The sequence below is a fragment of the Mus pahari genome, chromosome 14, assembly GCF_900095145.1.
Source record: "Mus pahari chromosome 14, PAHARI_EIJ_v1.1, whole genome shotgun sequence".
Classification (NCBI taxonomy): Eukaryota; Metazoa; Chordata; class Mammalia; order Rodentia; family Muridae; genus Mus; species Mus pahari.
Genome location: NC_034603.1, coordinates 84,061,490 through 84,084,067, shown reverse-complemented (window position 1 = coordinate 84,084,067; position 22,578 = coordinate 84,061,490). Strand labels below are relative to the sequence as shown.

The 22,578-nt window shown below is 52.2% G+C and overlaps 1 protein-coding gene across 3 annotated transcripts in view; it reads right to left on the bottom strand.

Moving 5' to 3' along the window:
- Mgat5b (alpha-1,6-mannosylglycoprotein 6-beta-N-acetylglucosaminyltransferase B) overlaps positions 1 to 13,881 on the bottom strand; it is a 69,296-nt gene extending 55,415 nt beyond the window's left edge. For 2 of the 3 annotated variants that reach the window (XM_029546627.1, XM_021212496.2), the window contains exons 1-3: positions 13,252 to 13,881; positions 9,381 to 9,493; positions 1,668 to 1,815 (exon numbers count right to left, since the gene is read on the bottom strand). In XM_029546627.1, coding sequence (XP_029402487.1) covers positions 1,668 to 1,815; positions 9,381 to 9,493; positions 13,252 to 13,319 — 329 coding nt within the window. In that variant the 5' untranslated portion in view covers positions 13,320 to 13,881. The remainder of the gene's footprint in view (positions 1 to 1,667; positions 1,816 to 9,380; positions 9,494 to 13,251) is intronic. The other variant, XM_029546628.1, reaches the window with a different exon arrangement.
- Between the last annotated feature and the right edge of the window lie 8,697 nt (positions 13,882 to 22,578).

Below are 22,578 nucleotides of genomic sequence, written 5' to 3'. Positions count from 1 at the left end.
TAACAAAGGGTTTTCTTTCCTGGTTTGTAAATTCCCACATCAGAAACGTCGCACAAAGGATGAAGGTGACTGTGGATGAGAGTACTTGCTTCCAAGCCAATGGCTGGAGCTGGATTCCCAGGACCCACACGATGGAAAGGAGAGAACTGATTCCTGCAAGCTGCCCTCTGACCTCCACACGCGTGCCATGGCATGCAGTCGTGCACACGCACAAGAAAACAAGTAAAATGTTCAGCCCCAGTGAACGAACAAACAAACCTAGGCCTTACATGGCTGCCGACAGGAGCGTAGTGGGTCTGGAGGTGAGCCAAGGGCTCCTAGAGATACAACTTTGGCTGCTCCTGAACAGCTGTTCCTCAGTTTCCCCCTCTGCAGAGATGAATACACCCTGTATAGTGGGTGTGGATTGATGTGTGACTGTCCTAGAGGTGTCCCCATGAGAAGGACGTGAGATATTCAGCGTTGTATGGTTAAATACCCCCGATATGGATATGTGGCCTATGACCTCCATCTGAGTCCCCAGGGCATTTGCTCAACTGGTCAGGCCAGTTTGGGGGTGACCCATGACCAGCAATCCAGAACTGGCAAGCCAGAGGGCAGGGAGCCCCACACAAATCCAAAGAAGCACACTGTATCCCCACTTCACTCACAGGGTCCCACTAACAACCCCCCACCCCAGCACTTAGTAGGTGGAAGCGGGAAGATTGTAAGTTCAAGGCCATCTGGGCCATCAAGGCCAGACAGCACATCAACACACAGGCACAGGCACACACATGCACAGATACACACAAACATACACACACACAGGCACAGGCACACACGCACACACACATGAACAGTCACAGACACACACATGCACAGATACACACAAACATACACACACAGGCACTCACACATGTACACATGTGCATGCACACAAGCACACACGTGCACACACATGTACACAGACACTCACACGCACACACAGACACACACATGTACGCGCGCACGCGCGCACACACACACAGAAGGGTGAGGGCAGGTGTGCACACTATGCCTTTATAATGAGTATAAGTGTGTATAAAAGAACCTAGACTGGAGAAAACTTAGCCCTAGGTGTGAACTGCTTATCTCCAGGGAGAAGCAGTTAGAGGGCCCTTCAGTTTTCACCTGAGGTACTTTATTTAATGAGGACAAAAGGTGGTCTAAGAGGAGACAAAATGCTGATGGTCGTTGAGCCTGGGAGGGAGGAGCCTGCATTCTGGATGTATTTCTACACCTTTTTATGCGGGTGGGAGTGGGTGGGGAGGTGGGGTGGGAGTGGGGGTCAGAGGTGAGGGTGGGGGAATGAGAGAGCACAGATGTCAGCATGCTATGCAGAGCCAGAAGACCTGCTCTGTCCCCTCCCCCTCTGTCTTGTTCCCTGGAGACGGGGTCTCTCACAGAATCCAGATCCCCCGTGATCTTCCGCTTCTGCCTCCCAGGAGTATACTGTACCGGGTTTAACCTCTTGCTTGAACAGCAAGTGTTTTTTACACACTGAGCCATCTCTCCAGCCCTGCTTTTTTACAGTCATAACTCTTTTCTAGTTTATCAGAAAGGAGAGCTCTAAAGGTGCATCTGAGGCTATGCTGGGCCCCAGCACCCCAGGGGCACCGCTAACTGTGCCCTCCCCCGCCTCTGCTCACCTGTCCGCAGCTAAGTGCGCCACACTGGCAGTCCTGTGCAGCTCGCTGCTATTCTCCAGTCTGGCCAGCATGTCCATGCGCTTCACCATCAGCTCCAGCAGGTCGCTCATCTTGCGAAGGGCACCGCGGGACTCTGGGCTGCCTGGCACTGTGGGCACAGTCGTGAGCATTTGTCAGGGGCAGTCATACTCTACTCTCATCCCCACCTCCATCTTCCCAGGCCACCTCACAGGAGTGGGAGGCAGAGTGTCTCTCCTGCCCATTCACCCAGCAGGACAGGACCCCTTTCCATTGCCGCTGGAAGAGACCCATCTGTTGGGTTAACCTGTTCCTTCCCTGCTGGGTGACCTGAGGGGCTCTGGCAATCTCTCTGGCTTCGGATTGGTAGACCGTGCAATGAAAACTCTATGTGTAACCTCTAGGGTGTCCTGAGCATCAAGGGTCTGTGAGGACTGGGAAGGCCCCAGTGGAAGAAGGGGAGGCAGAGAACCCTTGCGCCTTGCATGAGCCAGGAACGCCCAGTCAGGCTTCCATAAGTATGGTTTTGTCCACTGATAAGGGCTCTTGAAACTTCTCTGTGCTTGCTTCCTGTGTGACTCTGATACGGGGTCAGCCTGTGCTCTGGGATCCAGGATGCTGCTTCTCAACTCTGCCATGCCCGGCCTCTAAGCCATGCATTCCCATCCCACTTCCTTGAACCTCTCTAGAAAAGGACAGTGTGCACGTGCACGTGCGCGCACGTGCGCGCGCACACACGCACACACAGCTTGTTTGAGTTAATTGCTTGCTTTAATTCATTTGGCCATTAAGTGATTTGGGTTGGTGGTCTATCTCCTCCCGTCTTTGGGATCAACGCTTGTCTTTCCAACTCTGTGTCGCTGAACATTCTAGACAGCCACACAGGTCCCGGGCTGCTTCGCACAAGGCAACAGTAGCCCGTTCCACTCCCTCCAAACTTCCAGAGTTACGTTCTCAACGAATGCCTGAAGTCCAGCAAGAGGCTAACCACATGCTTTCAGACTACCCGGCCAAGGGCTATCAACATTTGGCTCAAGAGAGTCCATTATGGAAATGAGGAAGAGGTGGGCAGGAGATAGCCCACTGTCATCCTACGCAACCTCAGGCTGGCCCTACCTGGGAGCCAGAGGGGTGTGGGCCAATCCTGGACCATCCCACCTTGGACACCAAGAGCTGTGGCAATTATGCTCCGTCAGTTACTGGGTGCTGGCCATGTACTGGCACTTCCCATCTGTCCCAGGTGCTGACAGCTGCGAGTTTGGCCCATGCGTATGAAAACTCAGAGCATCGTAGGGGAGCCAAGAGCAACTGCCTCTCAGAAAGAAGGTGCCAGAATGGCCCTTGCAGCCTCCTGGGGAGAAGCAGTACTGTGGAGGTGACGGGTGGGGTCTCACCTGCTTCTGCTACCAAGCCCTTTATGTGCAGAGGAGACGTCAGCCTTCCGCTCTTGGTCTCAGCGTCCCTAACTCAAGAGAAGAATACCATGGCCTGTCTTGCAGCCCAGCATCCTGCACAGGCAGCAAGAGCCACTGAGGGGAGAGAGGCAGAGCAGGGAGACTGAAGAGAGACAGGTTGATGGTGACAAGCCAGCAGAGGAAGGGGAGCAGAGTGACCTGTGTCACAAGAGCTACTCAGGACTCACCTCCTTCTCCATCACTATTCTGCCGGGCTCAGACACTGACTGCTTCCTTGCATGCATGACACAAGCCCATCTGGCTGCCTGAACTCAAAGGGAGGCTACAGGAGCCAGGAGGGATCTCTTTACAGCCTCACCTGAGAACTAGTGAGCAGCCAGGCATCTGTTGCTAAAGATCCCCCCAAGAGGGAGACTAAAGCCATATCTGCCCTTTCTGTTAAGGTCCCAATCACAGACCGAGGCGCGATTCCACCAAATTTCACTCTGGGGTGAGGGAAACCAATCAGTTTGCTGGGCTTCCTTATAGAGCACAGGTGAGGGGTTACTAACAGGACTGTGGGTGTCCTCTCACATAGGACGCTCCTGAAAAGCTTTTACCCAGCTAGGATGAGGACTTCCCAGGAACTGCACAGACACAACCCCCCTTGTTTCTCCCCCTATCTACTCCAGTTCCTTCCTAAGAGCTGCACACAACAGGCGTTAGGAAGAGGCTGGGTACTCAGGTTAGGGTCTCCTGACCTTCCTCACCCCTCAGCAAGGATGAAAACTGCCAACAAGCCCAGACAGGATGGTCCTTTAGCAAGGTGATGCAGCTGAACTTCCCAAGATGAAGGCCGCTTGGCTCAGAAGACAGTGACTCAAAACGGCATCAGACCCGGAGGGCCTGTGTCCTTCGGGGATGCTACCCCTAGCTCTGAAGGAAAACCAATGGAAAGAGAAGGGACAAGAGAGGGAGCAGAGGGAGATGAGGAAGGAAATGGAGCTGTCCCAGGAGTCACGTGGGATGGTAGAGATGTGTGGGGGTGGGGCAAAGGAAGGAAGAGAAGGAGGGAAGGAGAGAGAGGAGAAGAGGAGGGGAGGGAGGGAAGGAGGGGAGGAGGAAAGGAGAGGGAGGGGGAGGGAGAAAGATGTGGTTTCTCCTGCCCCTCATAAGAGAAACAGCAAAAGGCCCCCCATCCCAAGAGTGTGACCTTGTTCTGTTTTTCTTGTGGTGTTAAGAGACTGAGCCCAGAGCCTTAAGCATGGTGGGCAAGTGACCAAGCACTGAGCTACATCCTGAGTCCTCGAAGCCTGGAGAAGTCTCACAACAGCCTCAGATAAATCAACCTTGCCACACCTGCCACTGTGCCCACCCGGTGCCACTCAGAGGCACTCTGTGAGTTGATCAGATAGTAGTACCAACAAGACAGAGACAGCAGCCCCTCTCCCGGGCTCAGAGCCCAGGGCCGCTGTCACTCAAACATGTCTCCGCCTTGACTGTGCCTACCCTCTAAACCCAGCAGTGCTTGGCACACCAGAGAGAAAGAAGAGGCAGGGGCCATCACTGCAGACAATGCAAGTTTTGACCTGGCTACTGCCCTGCAAAGCCGCGGGGTACCATCTGTACTGTAGGTAGTTGATAGGTGTGGCCTTGTGCAGTGCACAGCCTGCTTGGCCTTCCTGGGCTGCCCTGGTGAGCCACAGTTCATAGCTTCATCTGTGGGAGTCCCTTCCTCATAGGATCAGGGTGAAAAAGAAGAAATCACCCCAGAACTGGGACCTGCCTCGCTGTGCACAGGCCAAAGCGCTCAGGCCTGAGAGCCCCCCACGTCCCGGTGCCGGGTTTGCAGTTCCGCAGGAGCAACTCCGAGCCTTGACTTCCCCGGTAGTGCTGTGCTTCCTGGAGAAAAATCGCCAGCTCCTCTGCCTTCACCACCCATCACAGGTCACATCCTATCCCAGGGGACACTGGGAGACCAAGCCAGCAGCTTACTAGAGTCTGAGGAGTAACAAAGGGGCCTGACCCAGGCTGCAGTAAAAATCAAAACTTTGACTCCAGCCCTGTTCTGCCACTGACCCAATGGGAACAGTCCACTTCCTTCACTTGGCCTCAGTTTCCCTTCGGGTAAAATGGGCAGTGGGATCTGGAGTTGTTGGGTTTTGTGATTTTTTTATCCTCTTGTCTCCTCCCCACTTCTTGTAAAAATTGGGGTCACTGGAAATGAAGGGGAGGGGGAGAGGAGAGAAGAAGGAAATAGAAAGGGAGGAAAAACAGATGGGTCCCCTAAAACTACAAAAGGGGGGACTGGGATGAGCCCCAGGCTGGCATCGGAACCTCTCAAGGAGGAGCATGTCACCTTGTCCCCCTGGCCCCTGGGTGGGTCTGGGCACAGCAGGTACTCTAAGCTGAGAGAAGTAAATGACTGCATGTTCACACGGGAAAACAATTTCCTGGCACAGCCTGGAAGACTGGAGAAAGGAAGTCAAGAGACAGGGTACAGGGTCTAAGAAGGACACAGGGGTAACTCTGTGTGTGTGTGTGTGTGTGTGTGTGTGTGTGTGTGTGTGTGTGTGTTCCTGCCACCAATAGAGGAGACTGAATCTGTCTGCTGTGCCTGGTTGTGATCTGAAGCCCCTGTCCCATGGGTCTCACGTTCTTTGTCCCCATATGGCTGGCCACACACACAGGCTTTTTTGGACAAGGGACTTTATAGGAATGGAGTGTCCTTCCCCCCAAGTCAGGGCCAGAGAGATGGAGGAGGAGGAGACATAAACTGGTTCCTTGGCTGAAGGAAGAAATCAGAGGGAGAGATGACCAGGGAAATATAGGTCACCCCCCACACAAGAGTCTCTGAAGACATTTGGGGGTGGAGGCTGCTCTTCACAGCAGGAATTAATAAGGTTTCCTTGTGGAATCTTTTTGACAGCAGGAGGTGTGACCCCAAAACTGGAGGACTTAGGGACATGCCAGTGGCCGCTGTCCAGGCTTCATTATAGCTTTGGTTGAGGGGGCAGACCCAGTTCAGATGACCCTTGAGGCACCCTGCGGTTCCCAAACCAAGAAAGATTCCTCCCCGGTCTCTGGGGCTCAGACGTGCCACCCTCCTGCAAAAGCCCTAAAATGTCGCTCCACCCTGCCTGAGAAGCTCATTTCTTGCCCAGGAGATACCTGAGGATAAAGCCAGATATAGGTACCAAAGAGGGGAGAGGGCCCGGGAGGTAAGCCCTACCCAAGTGACACGCTCAGCTCATGTCACCGCTGGCCCCAGAACTATCAGCAAAGCAAGCTGACACTTCTGAATTGAGCTAACACTTACTATGAGGTCCCAGCAGTAAGTCTGGGAGCTAACACTGCGCTCCCCCACTGATTTCCATATAAATGAGGANCCTGGGGTGCTGCAGATATGAATGGACCCCACATTTAGAGATGAGTGCTATTATTACCCCCTGAGGCCAGCTAGTCTCCCTCCTCCCCAGACACCCTCTCTGTGGTTCTGTTCCCATCCCCACCCTTGATCAAGCTCCACCTGCCAAAGAAGACAGCCCTCCCTGGATCTTGCAGAGGAGGCTGGGCCAGAGTGTCTGGACAGCTGAAAAATCAGTTCCTGTGCAGGGATAGACGCTACAGACCCAGTTGAGGCAGAAGAGACCAGGGCAGACCCCAGCGGACCAAATGGGGCTTGTCCTCTACCTGTTATCCCTCTTCCCCAAATGGCCAGTCTCCAAGAGACATCCACAGAACCTGGAGCATCTTCCACTCAATCTCTGGCCTGGGGTCCAGGTTGAGCGGAGCTCGGGCAGAATGATCATCTCAAGCCGTTGTGCCTACATCTGCAAGGCAAGCTGCTCCCTCCAACCAGCTCAAGTCTGACTCACTGAGGAGCAAGCAAGGCCTCCTTAGGAAGAACTAGGCTGGGCCTTGCTGAGTAGGACGGCCAGAGGCTCCTCCCTCCCAAGCCACAGTCCCACCTTGGCCAGGTGATTCCCATTCATCGACATTTGTCTAAATCTCAGGTTTGTCTCTGTGTCCCCAAACTCAAGCACTTTCTCCTGAAGAATAAACTGGCCCAGAGAAGGTGCCTCCATAGTCACACCAGAGATGTTAGAGGCTGAAAGGACAGGCCGGGCATGGTGGTGCATGCCTTTAATCCCAGCATTCTGGAGGCAGAGGCAGGTGGATTCTGAGTTTGAGGCCAACCTGGTCTACAAAGTGAGTTCCAGGACAGCCAGGGCTATACAGAGAAACCCTGTCTCGAAAAACCAAAATAATAATAATAAAAAAAAATAATAATGGTAAGCACCATCTCTAGAGAGATGGCTCAGCGGTTAAGAGCACTGACTGCTCTGCCAGAGGCGTTGAGTTCAATTCCCAGCAACCACATGGTGGCTCACAACCATCTGTAATGGGATCCGATGTCCCCTTCTGTTGGGTCTGAAGAGAGAGTGTGTACTCACATTCATTAAATAAATGAATAAATCTTTACCAGCCTGGTCTACAGAGTGAGTTGTAGGACAGCCAGGGCTACTCAGAGAAACCCTGTCTCGAAAATAAATAAATAAATAAATAAATAAATAAATAAATAAATAAATAAATAGTTAAGCACATGAGCTCACACACACACACACACACACACACACACACACACACCCCTCTAGTGTAACTGCACACACACACACATCTAGTGTAACTACACACACATACATATACCTCTAGTGTAACCACACACACATATACACACATACACCTCTAGTGTAACTATGTGTAACTTAGAGGGTTCTCTGCCTTCTATGGCACAAGATCTAGGGCTTGAGCTAGACCCTTTCCAAAGCCAAAGCCAAAACAGGGCAAAGGCCATGAGGTGGGAGTGTTTTCTTGGCCCATAACCCTTCAGAGGGATGGGCAGAAGACCCAGAGCTCAGGCACAATTCTCGCCCTGGGTTCTTGAAACCCAGACAGATATAACCAACGTCAGATGGCACCTAAGGGCATTCGCTGCGAGCCTCACACCCTTCTGTGTCCTGAGTCCCCAACCATCCTACCCTGGCTTTTCCTTCACAGCGAGCCTTCCCAACTGTCCCACCCCTTCTCTAACCTGATCATCTCCTGTGTAGAGACCCACACACCTCAGGGGTCCCCCGCTCCCCTACCACCGCACCCTTCCCTGGAGCAGCCTCCCTCCCCTACACAGAGCACATGCACTAAATGTGCATAGAAGCGTCACTCTGCAGTCGCAGCACAGGCTCCCCTCTCCAGGTATCTCAGCACAGGCTCAAGGCCACCCTGCAGAGGCAGTGCCTTAGCCCACTTAGCAGATGGAGACCCTAGGTTCAGATACTGAGGGTTCTCTGGAAGTCAGCCACTGATGCTAAGCATGACCCGGCTTCTGAGAGCTTTCGAGGGTTTAAAGACTCACGTGTGAAGTCAAGGGATGCACCGGGGGATGGCTACCAGATGGTATAGTAAGTGCCACTTGGAGCCCACTTGAGAGGATGCCTACAGTGCTCCTCACCAGGAACCAAGAGCCAGGCAAGCTCAAGGAGGTGACTTCCAAGAGACACTCTCTCGACAGGCAGAAATCTCACAACACCAAACAGCTCCAGAAGCCCCCGTCTGCCTCAGTTTCCCTCCATGCCATGCTCCTCCTTCACACTACTGACTCAAAGGGACCCTGTGACATACTACACAGTGCACGGCGCCTGGGGTTCCTGCACACCAGCCCATTCAGTCCAGCATCGGAGAGGTCTTCACCCTTTCCCCTGCCCCTCCCCTTTTCTCTGCAACTTAAGAATTTGGCAACAACCCACAGCTAGAAACTAGAGATGCAGGTTCCAGCCTGTCTGGTCCCGAATAGCCCACACTCTGCATCTCCATTCCACACCTAGCAAGTGTCATGCAGGCCAGGGACAGAGAAGGACCAGGCGAGACCAACATCCCAGACAGGAACCATGTGAGGCCTCTTTGCAAGCCTGTCCTCTACCACAGCCTTGCCTGGTGAAAAACACACAACACGGGTCTCAAAGAGACGGGTGCTGCATTAAAGGGCACCAACCCAGACACAGGAAAATGACAGAGGAACCCTTCTGACACTTCGAGATCCTCCTCCTTGGCCTGAGAATCCTGACGGCACACAAAGGACCTGGTCCCAAGCAGCAGGACATCACAGTTGACACTCAGGACCCCCTTCTCTTACACATCTGCATGTTCAAAAGCCAAGGTCCCAGAAAAGCTGCTAAAGGGGCTGAGCTCGGAGGCATCGCCCCTCTGCTTCGAGAACATTCACTCCTTGTTCTCAAGGTACCTTCTGTGCGGATGGTAAAGGGCGAGTCCCCCAGGCGCCGGGCAGAGAACTGGCCTCCCAAAGATGTCATCAGGAAGCAGAGGGTGAAGAAGCCGATGCCCAGGACAAACAGCCTGCAGGGAGAGAGGAATAGGGTGGGTCAGCAGGACACACAGCCATCCAGTGTCCTATTTCCAACTAGGAAAGGCACAGAAATGTTCTAAGCTTGAGCAAAGAAGCTGGGTGGGGTGGTTACAGGAGGCTCGGGAGTTCAAGGCTATCCTCAGCGACATAGCAAGTTAGTCACATAGCCAGCCTGGGCTAAGTGAGATCTCAAGCCAACAAAGAATCAGCAAGTGAGAGAAGGGAGCTTGGGGGTGCACAGAAGAACCAGGGGTGGGGGTGGGGTGAGCTCCTGGGCCCAGGAGGTCCCAGCTCAATGGGACAAAGAAACTGACCACATGAAAAAAATAAAAAGAATTCACATATAAGTAGAAATCCAAGCAAGGGCCAGCCTCAAGACAGAAGCCAGTTCATCTGGAATAGCAAGTCCCCAAACTCTGGTGCATGGCTCAGCGCTGGCTCCCAAGAATGATTAGAAATGGGTATTCTTGGTCTAGGGATGTAACTCAACAGTAGAGCATTTGTCTAGCATACACTAGAGTCTAGATCCAATCTCCAGAGAGATGGGGAGGAAGGGAGAGAGGACACTGTAGGTCCTCCTTCCTAGATGAGATGCTGGGACAGGGCAGGCCATCTGCTTTCTTTATCCAGCTTCCCATTGACTCTGGTCCACACTCACATTTGAAAAACACTGGTTCCGACTGAACAGTGAGACCCATCTGGCACCCATCAATCACCTGGGCCACCCCCTTGGCACTGCACACACAGCCTCTGCCATCTACCGCGAGCTCACTTGTCCTCATAGGGTGCCACAAGTCCCCATCACTCTTAAGTGATACAGTCTCAAGGCAAGGCCACATCCCCTCCACCCCCGGCTGTGCCCACTCTCCCCACAGACTTCTCTATCAATCAGTCACGCACGCCCTGGTTTGTCAACCTGCACCACGAGGGGAGGGGTAAGGACATCTTCCCACCCAGGCATGGAGTGTCACACAAGTGTGCCTGCAGTCATGCAGGGAGGGGGAGCGGGCCAGAACATGACATCATGCATTCTTTCAGCACACAGTCATTATCTAAGAGGTGCCAGACACTCAAGTAACCTGAAGTGACAGCTGGAACCCAGGCTCAGAGTCCCTGCCCCAAGCCCTGCCAGACCCAGTGCTCCATGCTGGGCTCCAGACAAGAGAGGGGGTGGGGAGGGGAGGTTTTGAGACCCCCTCATTCATCAGAGGACTTGATGGACTGTCAGAGCTGAAAGGGGACCCTCCCTTACCCCCAGGTCAGAGTGAGGAACCCCACCTGATATAGAACCAGAATAACCAAGAGGACCTCAAAAGTCACGCCAGGTGCTTCCACCTGCCCCACCTCCGCCCTGTCCCCAACCCTCGGGCCTGTTCGTTCGTTGTCTTTCTGCAAGACTTGCTTTACACGTTTTAATCTCCATTATTTTAAACCGACAGAGTAGTGTTTAGTTAAAATTTGGTTCATTAAGGAAAACACATAATTGCCAAAGAAAAGAAGAAACAAAACAAATCTCGAGCCCGTAAATTGTGGAGGCTGTTAGAAACTGAGTGGGGGAGGGAAAGAGGACCTAGACTCAGGGAATCCCAAGAGCAGCTTCAGGGACAGCCGTGCCCCTGGTTTGTGGGGGGATCATGGTGAGCTGCAGTAGGAAAGATGGTACAAGGGACACTTCTCTTCCTTTGGAGGGACCTCACTGAATCCCTCTAAGCCCAGAGTGGGGTTCAGAGCACACTCAAAGAGAGGTCTTGTGGGAGACCCACGACTACGCTCTAAACCTAAGGAAAAAAAAGGGGGGGGAGGACTTTCCGAGTTCCAGTCTCTCAACCCCACCCTGTCTCAGCCATGGGATTGCGTTTCGTGTTGGAGATACAGGATGCTTGGCTTGAGGAAGGTCTACACCCTCAGCCGGGACTTTGAGGCCCCAATACACCTCCTTAGCAGCTCTCTACCAGTTACCACACTTGGGGTCCAGGGAACCCCAAAAGTGTAGTTGGTCATGTATAGTGGGTATAATGACCTCATCCACACAGGTAACATCTCAGGGGCACCTATAAAATAAAGGCCCGGCCAGGAACTCTGCTAGAGACAGCATTCCCAGACCTCCCTTGGAGATAAATGAAGTTAGGGTGATGTCATCAGATAGCTGCCCCTGGCCTCCAATCTAAAGTTCTGAGGGGACCTGAAGAAGACTGGCTGCTGAGGGTCTCCACCAGCCTAGACAAACCAGGAGGTGAAGTTAAAGGGTTGGAAGCGAGTTGCAACTGCTCTGGGAATCCTGTCTTCCGTTACACGGGAGGGAAAACGGGCTCGGGACTGAGGGCGCTGTCTCTGGTGCTGGAGACCGCTGCTTGCAGGCATCACACCAGGTCCGACTTCAGAAGCCGGGCTTCCAGCGGGCTACAAAGCTGACTCGGGATTTGGGACCAGCCAGAACCCTCTCAAGTTGCCCAGCGAGGCAGGAATCCAGTACAGCTCTGGAAGTGCCAGAGTCTTTCCCTGGGCATCTTAGGCCAGAGATTTCTTAGTGCCGAGGGCACTCCAAAATCCTGCCCTCGGGTCCTCCGGCTCTACAGACCTCTGCATTCACACAGACAACCTGACTGCTGCTGTCCCCAGAGGCTGCCATCTCAGCCCCCACAGAACTGGCCCAGCATGTTGATGGCAAGGGGGAGGTGGGCTGCATCTCTCCAGCCCCAACACAGCTGGGTACAGGAGGTTGACTGGAGGTACCGGGGATCAACCCAGAGCTTGGGAGAAAAGCCAGCACCCGCCTTAAGGTTTATGATCAGACTCCACCTGTGGCCTAGTCCCGAGTCCCACCTCCACAACGGTGCCCATCTCTCCCTCTGTGTCTTCTGGAGCCCAGCTGCCAAAAAAAGGCAGGATTTTAGGCCTCCCAGACACCCTCTCCCCAGACTGGCCTCGGGGCCTAGCTCCGCTGGAGTCTGGGAGAAGGAAGTGGGGTCCCTTCCTAAGACCAACAGGTCTTAGCGAGTCTCTCACAAACTGCACCCCTGCCTGGCCAGGACTGTCCACGGGAAGGGAGGGAGAAAGGGAGGAAGGGAGGGAGAGAGGGAAGGAGGGAGGGAAAGAGAGAGAGAGGGAGGGAGGGAGGCGTCCGTGTTTCATGCACCTGCTATGCCTATCTAGTCTGTTGGAGATCCGTGGTTAGGAGTGAATCCCCAGCAGAAGGGGTCCTTGCCCCAATCTTGGGGACGTTCCTGTTGGACCCAGGTTTGTCTCCCACCAGGAATATGAGTGAGATGCAGGGAGCGGGGAGGGGGAGAGGAAGGGGGATGGACTAGGCAGAGGATGGGCGGGCCGACCTAAGAGACAGGCGGGACACCAGGGGTGCTTCCTAGGCACCCCACAGTAACTTCGCAGCTCAGATAGGACCGACGCGAGATGAAAAAGACCGCAAGGGGCAGGAATGGGACTTGCTGGCCGGGGCCACTTTGGAGCCCAGAACGTTGATCTTGGTGTTTTCTGACTCCATGTTCACCTCTCTATACCTGATATCGTTCCAATCTTGGTCAACTCAAGAAAGGTACAGACCCGCACTCCCCTAGACACACACACACACACACACACATACCCCAACCCTATCTAATTCCGTTTCCCATCCCCATGGCCCTCGCGAACCTCCTTTGCCACCCGAACTCGCACCCCCTGAGGGGAACGACCTCGCCCAGCTCCACCTTGGGGAGGTCTTGACCTCCCTGCGCCAACCAGTAGAGAACTTTACCGAAAGGGTCTCAGGGTGACCAGGCATCTTCTGACCATTATCTTCCCATCTGGGTTGACTGTGATCATTGTTCAAACTTGTCTGGGCGAGAAGCCGGGGGCGAGGCCGGACGCACCGTCCTGGGCCCGGCTCTGACCGCCTCGGGAACTGCGAAGCCTCTGCGGGCCGAAGCCGGGGGGGTCGCAGCGCCGAGGGAGCGCGGGGCACGGTGGCTTCGCCGCTCTGCAACCCCGCGCGGGGCACGGCGCGGCCTGGGCGCGCAGGGCAGGGGTTCGGCGAGAGCTCGGGGCCGGGCGCTCTCTGCGTCTCCGCCCTCCCCGATTCACATTTTGGGGAAGGCGAGGCGGCGCGCCCCCAGAACGCCGGCCGCGCGTCTGCCTGCTAGGCTCGCTGGCTGGGCGGGACGGCGCCGCGGCGCGCAGACGGGCTTCCCGCGGCGGGCGCCCTCATTCCCGGGGCCCGCGCCCTCGAAGCCGGCTAGAGGCGGCCCCAGGCCCGCACCCCGGCCCCCCGCACCTTCCGGCTGCGCCGCTCTGCAGCCGCGCGCCGCGCCGCGCCCATGGCTTTGGGGAGGGACGGCTGCGCGCTCGCCTGCCTTCGTCCTCGCCCGCCCGCTCGCCCGCTCGCCAGCTCGCTAGGCCACCCGCGCTCCGGGCTCCGGGCTCCGGGCTCCGGGCTCCGGGCTCCAGGCTCCCGCGCGGCGCTACAACCCGAGGCGCCGCATTGTTCCCTCTGAGGAGGCGGCCCGGGAGCGGCCTCGCGCTTCCTCGGCGCCTGGGCGCCATCTGGTGGCCGCGGCCTCCCCGCGCTCCCTCCCCGGGCTGTGCGAGGAGGAGGGGGACGCGAGCGCGGGAGCCATGGCTCTGCGCCCCTCCCTGGACCATGCAACTTCCTAGGGCATCCAGCAGTCCGGAGAGCCGAGGCTGCTCCGGTAACTTCAACGCGCAGGAGAGATAGGTCGCGGAGAGGGTACCCTTGTCTCTCCTGCAGACCACGAGCCACCCCCCACCCCCAAGAGCTTCTGCACCTATGGCTTCTCTCCCACTTCTCACTTATCTATAATAAACTGGGGCTGTGGCATTCATGTCAGGAGACGTCAGCTGTATACCTGAGGTCTAGCCTCGGACCCTCTCAATCACTGAGTTAATGGGCTTTCTAGTATATAACTAATGACCAAAAAGCGCACCAAAGCTCTTTAAAGTCAATTCCCAAACTCACAGGCTTGAATTTTAGGATTGTTGAGCCCTGCGCACACCCTCCCTGTGTGCATGTGTGTGTGTGTGTGTGTGTGTATACTTGTGCTGGGTTCTGGGGCTAACCATCTTACTGTCCTGTCACTTCCTCACTTAGAGTTGATGTGAGTTTGGTCTTGACAGCCAGGAATGAAATTATCACCCAGGCTTGTGGCAGCTGGGGGCACCCAGACAAGAGGCATGATTTAGAGGCCCAGCAGAGACCCCATCGCCCTCAGACATTTCCTTAGCCAGCCGACTGGAGTGCCCGAATTTCCCTCCGCCATCCGTCACTCTTTCACTGAGGCACGGTCAGCCTGCCCTTGCTCAATGCAAATGTGCTACCTAGCCAAGCGAGCGAACACATCAATTCGCCAACACCGATTTATCGCCTGTTTTCTCGTTGGCGGGAATAAGGCAAACAGATAACAGGTGAACGCCAGTGGAGAGGCAGACAAAGCCATCGCAGCAGTGAGGAAAGGCTCAAGGGAGGCAGAGAAGGCTGCAATGAGAAGGCCTGGGGATGCCAGGGCGCTTGGATGGAAGCAGGTTAAGATGGAAGAGAACGCGGGTGTCCTAATTAGGTTTCTGTTGCCGAGATAAACATCCTGATCAAAAGCAACTTGGGAGGAGAGGCTGTGCTTGGCTAACATGTTCCCATCGCAGACAGGAACACGGGGCAGGAACCTGGAGGCAGGAGCTGATGGGGCCGTGGGGGGGGGGTGTGTACAAAGGCCATGGGGGAGTGCTGCTTACCGACTTGCTCTCCAAGGCTCCCATCTGTTTTCTACACCATCCAGAACCACCTGCCCAGGGCGGCACCACCTCAGTGAGTTGGAACCTCCTACATTATTAATCAAGAACATGTCAACAGGCTTGCCTATAGGCCGATCTTGAGAGAAGGCCTTTTCTAAACTGGTAACTCTTGCTTGTGTCAACAATAACAACAAAAAACTAGCCAGAGCAAAGGGCTTTCTCCTGAGCTGGGGAGGAGGCTCACGTTCACAGACCGTCTTTATACTCGGTACCCAAGGCTTTGGGGCACTTCCTGACAAGAGTCTTGAATAGTGCAGATCCAGCCTGAATGCCTTAAGGCCATGAAGGCTCTGCCAGCTCTTCAAAGTCAAGAACGTCAAGAACTCTGAATGTGGTCCAGAGAGATGGCTCAGCATGGAGAGACATCTGTCACAGACTGATGACCTCAGGACCTACAAGGTAGAAGAAAAGAACCCACTCTCTCACATCCCCTGACTTTCACACTTGCATCAGGGCATGTGACCACACATGCACACATGACAAAAAAAAGCCTCTCCTGACCAGGCACCTCCCATCTCCCCAAGCTCAAGGGGGGTTGTTTATACTTATCGGACATCCCCGAGGGTTGTCTGGCCTAGTAGGTATGACTGCAATGTACCATCTGGGGAAGTGGCCTTCCTTCAACCAGAAACTTGGACTTAGAACGTGGAAAAGGACACTCCCAGCTAGGAGTGACGGTGTCCATCTAGCATCCTGGCACTTAGGAGGTGGAGGGAGGAGGATCAGGAACTCAAGTCTAGCCTTGGCTACACAGTGAATTTGAGTCCAGCCTGGGCTACATGAGAAGGAGGTAGCTCCCCACTGCCCTCTTCTTCTGGATCTTACCCTATTGGAACTGTCCATATAGACAACAGAGGGATTGCCCGCCTCTGCGTTGAGCAGCAGGCTCACAGCCAGTGGAGACACAGAGGAAGAGCGAGGGTTACTTGCTATGACAGATTGTCTAGCCGTGTGCTCGCTTTTGCCAGTCTTGTCTCTGCAGTACAGTGCACGTGGCCCCCTTGCTGGGCCCAGTAGGAGAGAAATTATGAATCTCGTATTATGTAACCTTGAACACAAGAGCTCTGTGCCTCAGTTCCCCCACTGTGACTCGGGTTATTTATAACACTGGCTTCACAAGGTTGCTATGTGGATGCCTGCCATTGTTACTGTCTGCTGTAGCTGGCACCGCTGGTGCCCGCTTGCCCACATCTCCTCTACACTCGCCTCTACACAATAAAACTACTGTTCCTGAGACATCCCTTCAGTTCTGCCTGTGGGGAGGGGCTGTGGTGATATGACCACTTTCAGGGATCAGACTGAGGTGGCCCCAGAAACACCCTGAAGCAACAGATAGCCATCCTGCCTGTGTCCCACTTAGGTGTGTTACTCCGAGCCACGTGCCCCACACACTCCTGGTAAGACAGCGCTCTCATTGCTGAGTTGCCAGTTACTCTGTGATGCCTCGTGCCTGAGAATAGCTACCCTCTCTGTCCTGTGACAACTGTCATTCTTCAGCCAATACTCTTGGGGTCAGCTCCCAGACAAATGATTGCACTTGAGTCCCTGTCTCAGAACCCCAAAACCAGAGCCTTGCAGAATGGACCCAGGGTCTTCACCCCTGGGCCGCAGCAGATTCAGCTGTGGAACTCAGCAAGACCGAAGCTTTATTCTAATTAGGTCCCTGATGTCACCCTGTTGGCACACCTGAGCTTTGTTTTGAGGCAAGGTCTCATATAGCCCAGTGTCTACTCTTCTATTGTTATGAAGAGATACAATGACCAAGGCAACTTATAAAATTTAACTGGGGGCTTGCTTACACTCTTTGAGGGCTAACCCATTATCATCATGGCGGGAAGCATGGCGACACCCAGGTAGCCATGGTGCTGCAGAAGTAGCTAAGAGCTTTGCATCCTGATTGGCTGTCAGAAGGAGGGGGGAAGCACTAGACTTGCCCAGGACTTTTGAAACTTCAAAACCCACTCCCAGTGAGTGACATACCTCCAACAAGGCCACACCTCCTAACCCTTCCTAAACAGTTCCTCCACCTGAGGATTAAGCATGCAAACACATGAGCCTGTAGAGGCCATTCTCTTTCAGGGCACGCCTCCCCACCCCAGGCAGGTCTGGAATTTTCTATATATCAAGACTGACTCTAAACTCCTGATCCCCCTGCCTCTACCTCCGCAAGTCCTGGGATCACAGCCCTAAACTACCACATTCATCATAATTTTTTTTTGAGGCAGAGTCTCTCTAGCCCTGATTAGCCTGAAACCCACCAGGTAGGACAGGCTACCCTCAAACACACAGAGGGCTGTCTGTCTCCGCCTCCCAATTAGAATTAGAGGTGCACACCACCATGCTTTCTTCCTCTCCTTTTTAAATGTTAATGGGAAGGGTCCCTATGTAAGCCATCTTGGAGCAGGCAGTGGAAACTGAGGCAGGCCTGCTGGAGGGCACCTCTAGAGATGTGTCAGCTCTTGAGGGTTTCTGACCTGAGCCATCTTCCTCTCAGTTACTACTTTCTTCTTTGCGGGAGAACCGCCTTGCTTCAGCCCCTCTCCCTGGCATCCCGGGCTGAAGGTGCCAGGAGAAACCCAGACTCAGCAGCAGGCCCGAGCGGTAGTGAGTTCCTCTGCTGAAAATGTAAGAGGCCCCTCTTGAAAAGATTAAAAAGTAAGGGGGACACCCCTATTCAGGGTCTTGGATCAGTGGGTCAAACCTACCAGTAAAGCCACTGAAGTTGTTGCCTAGGTTACCATAGCACATCAGCATGAGAAATAACGCTTAAATCTACAGCCATGTACTCTCAGGAAGCCGGAACTCTGAACTCATGGTATCAGGGGGCTGAATCCTTCTGGGAGCTCTGGTGGGGATGCTGTCCCAGCCCTTCACAGGGACCTCAGGGAACAGGACAAAGTGGTTAGAGATGGCCGAGGACCTGTATCCCCTGAGGACTGCACAGACAGTCACAGCTTTGTGTGGCCATGGGCCCAGCTACTTACTTCAAAAGAAGCCAAAAATCTGTGAAGTTGCATAATTTAAAAATGTAGGCTCAATATTTTTAGAACATTGTGTAAGGCCAGTGATGGCCTGCCTTACAGCATCTCTGTGGATGGTACCACCCAGAGGCAGAATGGCATCTGTGGCCCCACTCATTTAGCAAGGTCAGCTTCCTGGGGTCAAGCCCTCCTCTTTCTCTTCTCAAGCCCAGAGACACAGACAGATACATACAGAGACACTCAGACACACACACACACACACACACACACACACACACACACACAGTCTTGCCTAGGAAGGAAGGTGAGTACTGGATTTAATTTGGAAGCCTAAGGGTAAACTGTTCCCTCGCCCCCCATGCACACCCCCACTGGAGTTCCTTCAGGGCCTATCTGGCCATCAGAGCCTCGACTGCCTTCCCAGGTAGAAGCTTCAAGAAGCTTCTGCAGCTCACAGACCTGGGCAGGCGGAAGCAAGCAGTTTACGGAGTTTGAAATCCCCATTTCACATGCTCACGATGCAGCAGCAGCAGCAGCAGACAGCACATTACGAGGCAATAGGCCATTGTCCTTTGCTGGAGTGCGGAACATTAATAATGTCATAACAGCATTTACCGACACCGCACACAAATCATCAAGGGCGCGGGCGGGAAAGCCAGCCCCACACCCTGCGCCTAGAGCCAGTCAGGAGGCCACCAATCAGGGAGGGCCGCTTCTCCGATGCATATTTCATGCTTTCTGTTTCACAACATTTAGGCTAATCCTCCGATTGAAAAGCAGCGTCTGGGGTTTATTTTTATTTATGCCAGGGAGCCATTCTGCTGCACAGCTTGTGGGAGCTGAGAACGGAGCTACTGTACCTTGGCAGTTCTGCTGGGGAGGTAGCAGCTGTGTGTGTACTTACATGAATTCATCCGAGAGAGAGAGAGAGAGAGAGAGAGAGAGAGAGAGAGAGAGAACAAGGGGGAGAGAGAATGCCAAGGAGCCAGCCAGCCCTTCCCAGGTGAACCCCACTGAACACTGCAAACACAAGCAGGCACTACATTTACTATGGTCTGAGACTCGATCATTTCCTACTTGCTGCATGCCAGGTAGGAAACTCTAAATGTATCCCCAGCCTTATGCTTTTGGTGTGGTCCTTACACACTCATCAGCATGACCACTTTTCAAACAGGCAGTTGTTTTGCTTCTGAGTAGTCTCCCAGGGGCCTCAGAGGCCAGTCCATGTCAGTGCATGTCAGTCGTGGGAGGGCCAGGTGCCGGTGAGCATGTTTTCACACATGACAAGATCAGACCAAGGATGCCTGTGGGATTTCAGTTGCTAATCAGCGTTGCTTAAAACACGGAGGCATTGAGGCTGGAGAGATGACTCAGTAGCTAAGAACATTGTCTGTTCTTCCACAGAATCCAGGTTCACTTCCCAGTCAGCACCCTACACGGCAACTCACAATCAGCTGTGACCCCAGTTCCAGGGGATCCAACACCCTCTTTTGGCCTCTGTACACAAGTGGTGCACAGGCATACATGCAAACAAAACTCTCATACACATAATTTTTTTTTTTAATTTTAATACAGGGTGTGCTGGCGAGATAGTTCAGCACATGAAGGTGCTTGCCGCCAGGCTTGATACCCCAAGTCTGATTCCCAAACCCCACAAGGTGGAAGAAGAAACCTGACTCCAGAAAGCTGTCGTCTGACCTCCACACATGCACTGTGACACATGCATAGATATTCAGTGCCTGTGCATGTGTGTCACACACACATAAATAAATGTGAGATACAGAGGTGAAGGCTAGCGCATCAGGGATTCAATGCCAACTTTATCTTATCTCCAAGAATAAAAATAAATAAGTAAAAAATAAAATAAAATAAGGCAGTATAACCCAGCATTCAGGTAGCAGAGGCAGGAGGATGTCTGAAAGGCCAGATGGTCTTATGCTGTCAGTTCTATAAAAACCATCATATATACATATGGTCATGGACTATTGGAGGGGTGTTAAAATAATTTCCTTTCTAGTTCCTGCTCCCAGAAGGATGACTCTGAGACTAATTATTTTTTTATTAAATGCCTAGGCCATAAGCTTTGGCTCATTCTCTGACTAACTTATAACTTACGTAACCCATTTAAACAATTCTCGCAGGGTGTGGTGGTGCACGCCTTTAATCCCAGCACCTGGGAGGCAGAGGCAGGCGAATTTCTGAGTTTGAGGCCAGCCTGGTCTACAAAGTGAGTTCCAGGACAACTAGGGCTATACAGAGAAACCCTGTCTCAAAAAATCAAATAAAAAATAAAAAATAAAAAATAAAATAAACAATTCTATGTCTACCATTGGCTCATTACCTCCTTCAGTCCCCGCCCACTTCTTCCTTCCTCTTTCCCTCATCATCTCCTTCAGCATCTTCCCGAGCTCATCTACTTGCTGGTTTAAGTCCATCCATCCAGTCTGTCTCTTCTCCTGTTTCTTGTGGCTCTCCCCACATCTCTCTTTTATCTCTCACTATTTCCCAGAATCCTCTCTCTTCTGGCCAGTGTACCACCTCCTACTTCTTGCCTCACCTCGTTGGCTTTTTTATTGATAGGTGATGTGGATAAGAAAAGGCTCTTTTTCTTACATCAATAATTTATATACAATATTAGCAATTATAGGGGCTAGAGAGATGGCTCAGCAGTTAAAAGCACTGGCTGCTCTTCCAGAGGTCCTGAGTTCAATTCCCAGCAACCACATGGTGGCTCACAAACATCTGTAATGGGATCTGATGCCCTTTTTTGGTGTCTCTGAAGACAGCTACAGTGCACTCATAAATAATTTTTTTAAAAAATCAACAATTATTTTTTTAAAAAAAAATCCAGTAAGAATTACATTCACCATGTCTAGTCCGTTTGTATTTGGTAACTTTGGAGAAAGTGCTCTACTCTCTATCCTGCCTTGGTGAGTCAGGGTTCTTTATTTAAATCATTTTCTATCATGACTTACATAGACCTTAAAACATTTTTCTAAACCCTAACAGTGTAATCTTAGTTGTGAGACTATTTAGTCTTTAACCCTAGCAGAGACCTGAGAGGGAATCAAAGTTACCCGGGTGTGCAGGATGTGCAGAGCAAGTAGCTGCCAAAACTATAGAACTGACAGAGGTCTCTGGCGATTGTCTAACACTGGAGCATCCGTCCGCAGCCTTCTGGCTCAGTATATGACACACTCTTTTGTGAGGCAGGAGTTATGAAGGACTTGACTACCTTCCTGTTGCAAAGCTCGACGGTCAACTTCCCTGTAGTTGTTTGTCCAGCGTGGACATTATTCTGTCTGCAATTGAGGCAAGGGAAATTCTTTTTTGCGTAAGGGAATTTTTCTTTTTCCTCAGTGGCTAGCTTGCCACATATGAAGCAAACTTTATATGGAGGTTATTCGGGCTCATCATCTTCACTGAAATGGAATGAGGATGGTGCCAGCAGCAGACGTGTCTTCTTGTCAAAAAAGATCTATTAATAAAACAGATCTCTGAGGATTTTAAAGACTATCTGTCTATCTATGTATCTATGTATGTATGTATCTATGTATATATATATATATATGTATCTATCTATCTATAATATATTTGACTGATTTGGTTTTAGCTATCTATAATCTGTTCAATTTTAAAGAAAATATTTCTGTAATAAACTAGACTAGAATCTAACATGACCAAGTTTGATTGATTGACTACTAACTTGAATTTCTTTCTTTCTTTCTTTCTTTCTTTCTTTCTTTCTTTCTTTCTTTCTTTTTTTTTTTTCTTGGTTTTTGGTTTTTCAAGACAGGGTTTCTCTGTGCAGTCCTGGCTGTCCTGGAACTCACTCTGTAGACCAGGCTGGCCTCAAACTCAGAAATTCTCCTGCCTCTACCTCCCAAGTGCTGGGACTTAAAGGCATGCACCACGATGCCTGGCTTTACTCACTTGAATTTCTTATCATAAACAGTTTGTAATAGATTTCAAATGGACTAGAATTTAACACTGCATCTTTTAAGAATTGTATAGATACAATACCTTAGAGGTGATATATAGAATGTAACTTAATTTTGTATCAATTATACAAAGATCTATAGCAATCTAAGGTTTTTGGTTTGTTAATACTCTTTGGTCTAAGAGTAGATTCAATAATCTATCCTTTTGAAATAATTTCTGTATTATTCCTATACCCCCTTTTTATATTCCTCTCTTCTCCCCTCTTTCTCTGTAACATTAGACAGGAGAGAAAGAAGGACGGAGGAAAGAAAAGGAAAGGAGAAATCCCTGAGTCTAACCTCTCTTATTTTGCTTTC